This window comes from Salmo salar, chromosome ssa09 (genome assembly GCF_905237065.1).
Source record: "Salmo salar chromosome ssa09, Ssal_v3.1, whole genome shotgun sequence".
NCBI lineage: Eukaryota > Metazoa > Chordata > Actinopteri > Salmoniformes > Salmonidae > Salmo > Salmo salar.
Window position 1 is genome coordinate 113459879 of NC_059450.1, and position 9755 is coordinate 113469633.

General features: G+C 45.8%; 1 protein-coding gene across 7 annotated transcripts in view; it reads left to right on the forward strand.

Annotated features, from left to right (window-relative positions):
- The window catches only part of LOC106612426 (rho guanine nucleotide exchange factor 12), an 88605-nt gene extending 79549 nt beyond the window's left edge, over positions 1 to 9056 (forward strand). For 6 of the 7 annotated variants that reach the window (XM_045724340.1, XM_045724345.1, XM_045724342.1 and 3 more), the window contains 14 exons: positions 533 to 658; positions 1081 to 1195; positions 1978 to 2078; positions 2391 to 2468; positions 2741 to 2816; positions 3129 to 3296; positions 3774 to 3861; positions 4169 to 4246; positions 4366 to 4460; positions 4778 to 4999; positions 5172 to 5420; positions 6735 to 6961; positions 7860 to 7935; positions 8085 to 9056. In XM_045724340.1, coding sequence (XP_045580296.1) covers positions 533 to 658; positions 1081 to 1195; positions 1978 to 2078; positions 2391 to 2468; positions 2741 to 2816; positions 3129 to 3296; positions 3774 to 3861; positions 4169 to 4246; positions 4366 to 4460; positions 4778 to 4999; positions 5172 to 5420; positions 6735 to 6961; positions 7860 to 7935; positions 8085 to 8095 — 1710 coding nt within the window. In that variant the 3' untranslated portion in view covers positions 8096 to 9056. The remainder of the gene's footprint in view (positions 1 to 532; positions 659 to 1080; positions 1196 to 1977; positions 2079 to 2390; positions 2469 to 2740; positions 2817 to 3128; positions 3297 to 3773; positions 3862 to 4168; positions 4247 to 4365; positions 4461 to 4777; positions 5000 to 5171; positions 5421 to 6734; positions 6962 to 7859; positions 7936 to 8084) is intronic. The other variant, XM_045724341.1, reaches the window with a different exon arrangement.
- Positions 9057 to 9755: the final 699 nt, after the last annotated feature.

The window sequence follows — 9755 nt, forward strand, 5'->3', positions numbered from 1 at the left end:
GCTTATCTTTTTAATTGGCTTTGAACTGGAGGGTAATGATTGCTGCTGTGTTTTTGCGGAATGGAAGTAAAATTGTGAAATGATAGTGTGCCACAGCTGGACTGGCGGAACCCATCAACTAACCTGGTCCCAGATATACATGTGTGCTTCAGCAAACCCCTCTGTCTATACATGTATAATAATAATTCATTGGCTTTATAAAGCGCTTTTTCCAGGTGCTCAAAGTGCTTACATAGAAAGGGGAAAGCTCGCCTTATCCACCGGCAATGTGAAGCACCCACTCGGGTGGTGCACGGCAACCATTCGTGCCTGAACGCAGAGACAACCATGATAACCAAAATGTAGCTGTGACAGAATCATGACAACAATGGTAGTCAGGGGGAATTGGCTAAAGCATGTACGTGGTCGATTTTAGACCCCTTGATCTGGCACACTGCCACCACACACACGCAACAACCAGTGGGTTGGCTTGGCGACAGGCAGTTGCCATGGCGACTGACCCTGATTCGCCTGGCTCGCCTGTGTTTTCCAGTTCAGCAGGGGCGAGGAGGAGAAGATCAAGCAGGCGGTGGGCACGTTCTGCAGCAACCAGCCCTTCGCTCTGGAGCTCATCAAGAGCAGACAGAAGAAGGACTCGCGCTTCACCTCCTTCATGCAGGTAAGTGGAGGAATGGAGGAGAGAAGAGGAGGACAGAGGGCAGTGCTGGGACTGGAGTGCGCACACGGGGCTATTGTGCACTGCCTGTTACTTGAGGTTTAGGTCAGGTATTTGACTGTGTAATTCACTTCTGCAGACTCTACAATGTCTGTGACAGGGTGTGGGATGTTTGTGGGAAGCAAGAGGAGTTCAATGGTAGCATTTTTGAAAAATGATTTAATTTTAAGTTCAAATGAATTTGAGGTAAATGACACATTAAAACATACGTTGTAGAAAGTAGCTTTGACAGAGCTACATCTTCAATGTTAAAGTCACTGGTGGGCGAAGTATATACATGAGCGAAAGGGATGCATCTTGCCTGTTTTGTTGCCCTTTTCATCATTCCTGCGGCCTTCTTTCCTAACTTCACTGTGCGTTTGCAGGAAGCTGAGAGTAACCGACTGTGTCGAAGACTCCAACTGAAGGACATCATTCCTGTGGAGATGCAGAGGTTCACCAAGTACCCTCTCCTACTGGAGAACATCGCCAAGTACACAGGTGGGCCACACGCACATTCCTATACCTCTTTCACTCTACTAAGCCAAGCTGTACTGTACTGGGCTGACTACACACCCACCGTAGTTGCTGGAACCGTGCTAGTGAGCCAACACAATGAGCCAGCACAGTACGGTTCTGTTTGGCATGATAGTGTAAAAAGGGTACTAGACTCTGACAATGAGTAATGATGACACTGGGCTCAAAGCAGACCAGGCCATCGCAGTGATGCAGGGCAGCGCGCTTACAGCAGCGTTAATGATAGAAGTGTCCTTCCGCTGTGGTGCCCCAGTGACCGCCCTCTGTGCGTGTGTGTGTGTGTGTGTGTGTGTGTTGGGAGCTGCCAGCCCAGCTCATCACTGTGTATGCAATGATAATTGTGATACATGTATGTCATGTCTAAACTAGGGCATTTTCAGTGACCCGGGAGAGCTGGCATTGCGCCAGCCATTAGCAAATTACAGCTGTGCTCTCGGTTAAACTGAGATTATTATTTTGGCATTTTCCAAAGTTGGTAATGCACATTTTGTGAGATGTTCTCGCATTATTTGGGTCCCATCGTTTTTAATCTTGGCTGTGGTTTAGTTCTCCTGGCATAAAATGCATTGAACATAAAGCAGCTATTAGGAATGTTAATGCCCTCTACTTGGTCTTCATTTCCGAGTGATCAGCTGCTAATTGGGGCAGGAAAATATCCATTTGTTGGTCAGTACCCCACAGAGGCAGTTTTTTTCTTCTGTTTTTCTCCACAAAATCTTCAGCTCTCTCTCGTAATTTCATTTCAGATGACACCGTGGAGAAAGATAAGGTAAAGAAGGCGGGCGACTGCTGCAGGAAGATCCTCAATCACGTCAACCAAGCAGTGAAGGAATCTGAAAACAAGCAGGTGGGTGTGACTTAGCCTCATCTGGGAACGGAGGGGACGGCAGCACAGCCACATCTCTCTTATCTCATTTCACCCCTGCTCGGCCTACAGGGCCTCAGCCACCCGAAAATCTGTCCTCTTTTCTCCCACTGTTCCTCTGAGAGAAAGCAGAGATGATGGCAGGTGATGGATTGCAGGGAAAATATGGGGTTTGTGTCTGTTGGTTAGAGTGTAATAGTGCCTGTAGCAGCAGAGTATCCAGCTTACGCCTGTTTTTCTGTGTACCTCTTTTTCTCGCTCTCTTCTTCTCCCCGTCCCTCTTTCTTTCCACAGAGGCTGGAGGACTACCAGAGGCGGTTAGACCTCTCGTCTCTGAAGCAGACAGAGAACCCCATGATTTCAGAGCTCAAGGTGAGGCGATCCATAAAGTGTTTTCTGCTCCTGCCCTCAAAAAGACAACATTTTAGTTTGTTTTGGTTTCTGCAAGGGAGCCACTGCAGTTATAAAAGGGGAAATTATTTGTTTAAATGTCAGCTGCTAGTGCTTGAAATGTGACTAGATCATGCAGCTCCATTCTTTGGGGTGGAGAGTATCTTTTTCCAAAGTGAAAGCTAATAGGGATCTGACTAAACAAGTAAGCTCAGCTAATCTGACCTTTTGACCTTTCCTCCCTCCACACTCAGAACCTGGACCTGACCAAGAAGAAGATGGTCCATGAGGGACCACTGTCATGGAAGGTCAACAAGGACAAGACTATTGGTATGTTTTTGACTTTATCAGGCGTTTATGTGGATAAGTAGGGCCAAGGAGGTTTTTCCTGACCAATGTGATCCAACTAGGGAAAACTCTTGGCCCTAGTTGTGGACTACAACTGCAAACAGAGCCCGGACTAATTCAATGTCAGTTCATGTGGTCAGGAAAATCTCCTGGCCCCTAAGACAAACTACATGATGTAATGGGAGAAATTATAAAAGAAACACCATTGTTGCCTAATGAGATATAATTGTGACATCTATGTCCAGTGTAGTGTTCTATGTAATTCTGTGGTTAAATCTCTTGTTCTGGTCTCAGAGCTGTACACCCTGCTCCTGGAGGACATCCTGGTGCTGCTGCAGAAGCAGGACGAGCGGCTCATCCTCAAGTGCCACAGCAAAAACCTGTCTGGCACCGCCGACACCAAGCACATCTTCAGCCCCATCATCAAGCTCAACGCGGTGCTGGTGCGCTCTGTGGCCACAGGTGAGTTGCCATAGAGATACAGTCATACCATTCGTTTCCCTGACAAAGATGGCCACCCTGTAGTCATGCTACCTGGAATGCAGATGTCCGTTCTATTGAAATCTGTTTGAGTTACAGTACCAGTCAAAAGTTTGGACACACCTACACTTTTTTTTTTTCTTACTACATGATTCCATATGTGTTGTTTCATAGTTTTGATGTCTTCACTATTATTATACAATGTAGAAAATAGTAAAAATAAAGAGAACCCCTGGAATGAGTAGGTGTGTGCAAACTTTTGACTGGTACTGTAGATCCAACCTTGTTAACACAATGACTCCCAGCTCACATTACACCCTATCCCCCCTATATAGTGTACTACTTTTGACCATAGCCCTATGTGACGGTGGTCAAAAGTAGTTCACAATATAGGGGGATAGGGTGTAATGTGAGACAGTCAGGAGTACCCTATTTTCCTGCTATTCCCTCTCCCAACAGACAACAAGTCGTTCTTTGTTCTCTCAATGTCGGACAACGGGGCCCAAATCTACGAGCTGATGGCCCAGACCGTATCAGAGCAGAGAATGTGAGTCCTCCTGATACTGTGGTTTAGTCATTATAGCCACAACTTTAAAACCCCATTCGGTTTAGCTTAATTCACTGGAGTAGGTAGAAGTTTCCCCTAACCACTGATACAGGGTCAGATCTTTTTCTTACCCGTCTTAATAGTGAAGGTTAGCTATGGAGGTAGGGTTATCTGATCCTAGGTCTGTGGTAAGGAACACCTTTTACCCACAGTCTACTCACCTCTGTCTCGGTGTGTCTGTCCATCTGTCTGTATCTGTTTTTGTCTTTGTCCGTCTGTCTGTGTGTTGTCATCCTCCCTCCACCAGGTGGCAGCGGCATATCACCCAGAGAGCGGACGTCATGAAAGTGAAGCCGAACAGCGTCATCCCCTTACCTCAAACAGAGTACGTTCCTCCTCTCAGTATAACACTTCTTTGGTTTTATTCATCAGCAAATGTATTTTATGATGACCATGAACTTGCTTCTCCTGATACTGACTCTTTGTTCTCTCCCACCGTGTCAGTGGAGAGAGAGACGGTGTGGAGATCATCACTGCAGGCATAGCCCAACTCAGTAAGGACCCGGACCGCATCTCCTCTGGAAGCAGCCAGTCTATAGGTATCTAAACTAGCACCCCATCTCTCCATGTTCCCCCCGTCTATAGGGATATTTGAAAACTTCTTCAGCAACAGTTAGGGACATTGTGTAATGTGCAGTGGAAGCTGATGTCACTTTAGAACACAGGAAAGGCTTATTTCAGTGGCTGGAATGGAATGTATGAAACCGAGTCAATGTCTTTGATACCTTTCCATTTATTCCATCCCAGCTATTACGTTCCACCCTCCACCAGCCTCCACTAGTAACATGCTCCAGTAGAATCCATCTAGATTGACTGAATGCACATCAAGGTCTCCTTGTTCTCTCCCCAAATAAAGAGGGCTGCGCTGCCTCTGGAGGCGAGATGCAGACCTCTCTCCCAGATGCCAACCCATTTGAAGGACTCAAGCCCGAAGAGGAGGAGCCCAACCGGGAGGAGGGGCTTTATGGGGACCCGGACCTTGCAGATAGGCTGCCCTTCCGCATGGCCGTAGACGGGCTCAGCGAATCGGACGGTGTGGGCTTCAGTCCTTCTAGAGCTGACGATGCTTTAAAGACATGTGAGTGAAAGGACATCTGCCTCAATCGCCTAGGTCTCAAGTCTGGTGTGGGTTAAGACTTTTCTGACCAGGAAAACTCTAGTTAGTTATATGAACCTGGTCAGGGATAGCTCTCCACTGTAAACATATATAGATTTTGTGTGGACGTCTTAACCGTATCTGTGTCCTCTAGTGTCAGCGCTGAAGCAGGTCCTTGTGACCCAGCTCATGTCACAGGAGGACGGCGAAGGCGCCGGGCGCTCCTCCTCGGGGGGCGGGCGTCTTCTCAGGACCACGTCCCTGAGGACCCCCGTGGACAGCCGGGCCCGGGTGGCGGTTCAGAACGGCTCAGGGAGGTGCACCCAGGCAAGCCACCCCGAGGACCCGGCTCAGGACCTGGTGTCTGGGGACACGGGCTTCTTTGAGTCCCCCGAGGATTATGGTACACTTGCAGTTGTGTGTGTGTGAGAGAGATCTGTGTTTTTTTTATCCTGTTCTTGGGGACCCATGGGGGTGCAAATTTGTGAACAACCGGCTCGATTCGGTCTTACGTAGCATATTTACTCAGCGCTAGAAAATGGTATACCATACACTACAGTTGAGGAACAATGGGAAATAAATTCTGCTTTCAAAGTTGATAAACTTGTAACCTCACTTTTGAGAAAATGGTACTACTACTGGAGAGCTCTTCTGTCTACACCCATTCAGCATCGTTCTCACCCTCTTAAGCTATAGCCCCACCCATCTCTTTAAGGGTTGATCTGAGTGTTCAGTCCTAACAGCAGTCAAGCACCCAAGCTAACTGGCTAACATTGGCTAGCTTGCAGGCTACTCTATCCACAGTTTTTGCAGTGACATCATTGACATTCTATTGAAATGATTACTTGCATAATGGAGTCTTTTTTGTTAAGACATGCTAGATAAACAATTAACCATAATCCCAACTCATGATGTTACTACCCTACATGATCTGCAGGTAGCTAACCAACCAGGTTCAATGTTAGCTAGTTAACATTAGGCAATAATTAGCAAAGCAAATGGCTCTGAGATACAAATAATATTACTACACAGATCATACACGTAACGTTAACTAGCTGGCTAGCTAACAGTACACTTGAACTTGAAATGAAAACTGCTTTCTGACAAAATTAGAAATGTGTAATATATGAAAATGTAGCTAGCTTTCCCGTATACATGGACAGACGCTTCTCACTCTCTCACGGATGCCATGGTTGCCCTTAGTTTGAAGATGCAATCCTTAGCTATCATACTCTAATTCCACTGATTTCAAAACTCAGTCCTCCAGAAAGTTGAGAGCAACACTTATCCAGTTCTACTACGCAATATATATTTTTTAAAACAGCGTTAGACAGGATTACCTACACAGACCGACCAGCTCAAATAGACAGAAGCGTGCTACATGGCAGACCAATCCGAACTCATCTCTCGGCATGCCCAGCCCACTCATTACCTCAGCCAATCCATTGCTAGCGGGAAGGTTACTTACTTTTTCTGTGGCTATACCAACTAGGCTCGTAATTTAACAATTTTATTCGTATTTACAGATGGCATACTAGTTTGTTATTAAGGCACATGAAAGTTCACATGTTCCAGAAGGCATTTCTGCCCAGAAATGCATTTTGATAAAAAAAATTTAAACGTTTACGTTCAAATGGCTCTACTGTGAAGTAGTAACGCGCGACATACGCCTAGTGTCCTGAAACGAGAATCAGTTGGACCTTGTTGCGTCTCCCAGCAGGGTACCTGGTCTTGGAGGGCTACGGGGGCTCGGGGGAGAGCAGCACGGACGACGACCTCCAGGCCACGGGGAAGCAGCTGAGTGCCTCGCGGGGCTGCGGGGCAGGAGACTCTGGGATCAGCCTAAGGTTCTCCTCTGCCTCACAGGCAGGCAGCATCTCCAGCTTCAGCCGACAGGTCCTGTCCCACATCCGCAACCTGCAGACCAACCTCAACCACCTCAAGGTACGTGGGTGGGATGGTTGGTTGACTGACTGACTGACTGATTTGCTGACATTGGTTGACTAACTGGTTGACTGACTGGTTGACTGACTGGTTGGTTGGTTGGTTGGTTGGTTGGTTGGTTGGTTGGTTGGTTGGTTGGCTGACTGACTGACTGACTGACTGACTGACTGGTTGATTAACCCTCTAAAGTCTGAGCCCTGTCTAACCCGGGGGGATGAAACATTGAATTTGGCATTACTGCTATTAGCCAATAGAAACTCATTTAATAACAGATTCACTACATGGAACAATAGATAGTCCCCCAAAAAATAAAAAGGAAGTTTGTTCTGAAGTGTCTGTCCTGTATCTGAGAGATTTAAGAAAGATCAGGAAATTATTGTCGATTTATTTTTTTTTTTTTTTTTTTTTTTTTTAAATATTTTTTACATGTATTTATCCCCATAGTTTAGGTAATAAACCATCTCCATATATACTTCCATTCTTCTTAACTGGTATCAGGGAATTCAGATTAGGCTTGTGGGCGTCCTAGACCAAAACGGAGAGGGCCAACGTGTTCGTGAGAGTCTCATCTTTCAATAGCCACACTGTTCGGATGCAACAGGCATTTTTGTGAGAAGACTGTTTTTTCCGGGATGTCTCATGGTCTGACAAACATTGCTTTAGCTCTGCCACCTTTCACTGCAGATTCAGAAGGGTGGATTGAGACGCAGCCCATGCAACAACAAAAAAACATCTCTCTAGCTTAAACAGACAGATTTTGATGGGGATTTTTATATTATGTTCATTCGATTTCCGCGGTGCCACGGAAATTGTAGGCTAAGGGTTCATTAGTAAATGTGACTTTATTGCGTATCAAACCTGATTGCAGACTGATCCCTGCTTGTTTGTTTTCTCTCAGGAGGTAGAGGCCAAGTATCACAGTCTACTACGCCAAAGGCCGGCCAGGTCATCGACAGACATGGACGATAACAAAGGTAACATGGCTGTTGTCTTACAGATTCCTTTACTCCCTTTCAGTGTCTCAGTATTTATTAGAAAACCCAAGAGCATGCGAGGTGTGACAGCTGAGTTATTGTTTATGGTCTGACTGCCTTGGCCCTTTCTGTTATTATCTTGTTCCTAGATAAGAGATAGTCACAGAAATCCCACCCCTCCCAGGCCCCTGCATCAGGCCGTAAGGGAGGACGTGAAGATGGAAGAGTTGATTTCTACCTCCCTGCTGTTTCGTTGACCTGGATGTCCTCTATTAGCTTGTCCACTCAACTGCTGAGTACCCTCTTCCTCCTCCCACCGTGGTTCTCCCCGAGAGACTGAGCATGAGCGAGAGACAGTTGGAGGAAGGGTGGTTTCTTTGGATCTCTCCCCCCCGCTCCATCCGTCAGCACAAGGCAATCAGGGAAGAAGGACTGTCCTGAACCTAGCCCCGCCTGGCCCTGCCCCCCCTCCACTGCTGCGTGTCCCCACTCCAATGGCGGTGGGTCGCCCAGTGTCTCCCCTCCTTTCTCTCTACTCCTTGTCATCCCTGCAAGAAAGAGAACTATACCAAAATGTACAAAGCTGTGTGTTTAGGATATATATTATACACAACAAAAAAAAGCGAGAAGAAAAAGGAACATTTTAAGATAATGTATTACTTTTTTTTTTATCCCAAGATGTATTTATTTTCTCTTGTGTTTTCCCATGTTGCTTGCATGCTTTTTTTTTGGCCATTTGGACCTCCTTTTAGGCTGCTCCACCTGCGTCGGTGCAGAATGCTATCCTATCCTTAATGAACACAGGAAGAATATGCTTGGACTGAGAGGGCATAGAGTTGCACTTTGCATGGAGCCCCCATAGGATGGTGGCATGCCAAAGTCAGGGGCTCTGTCCTGGTCCTCAGTGCATTTCTACACCTGGCTAAAACTCACCCCCCCCACTCCACTCCCGTTGGTAATGATGCCTGGTTTCCCCCTCTGTGCTGCCATGCTACTGCTGATGTGCCAGTGATCTGACAATTCTAGCTGATAATGTCAAAGTTCACACATTTATAAATGATCAAGTTGGAAGGTTATGCATAACTTTAATAAAAAAATGCCATGACATTTCTAAAACTTAACACGGTTTATTCCTTTAGTCCTGTTCTCTTTGCTTAGGTTTTTCCCCCCCAATGTGGCTTTGTGGTCAGAAATGAGGATGGGCTTTAAATGTTCTCACCTTCTCTTACTTCTGATCCTGTAGATAAATCACTACAACTATTTGATAAACAAGGAGACAAGATGGGACAGAAAGAGTTACTTTGACTTTTTTCAGCACCATTTTCCATCAGTGAGGTAACTATTGGAGGAACATGGAGTTAGCCTACTCATAAAATGTAACCGTCATAGTAAATGTACAGCTTTTTCTCTACAGTTTTGCTCAATACTGACCAATCAGGTAGGTAGTGAACAAAATAGTGTGGCCTATGAGTTTAACTATGTAGGAACATGTTGCCGTATACAGTAGTTTTGTATTTCTCAGATTTCAACTGTTTTTACATGGTATTGCTGAATCCATTCCATGACTTAATTAATCAAGAACAAGGCAATCAGGTTGTCCTTTTCCTCCTATAGGAAGATTCATTCACTTGACATACACCAGTAGGGGCCAGGCTTTTACCATCTACCAGATAGACATGAGCAGGACCTACCCTGAAACATGCAATGACATCAGTGTTCTGTCTTAAACAAGGAGTTATTTTGCTGCTAAATGTGTATCTAGTCTGTTATCTGATTCAGCTCAACATATCTCATTAAAAATGTTCTTCAGGCATCGGTCT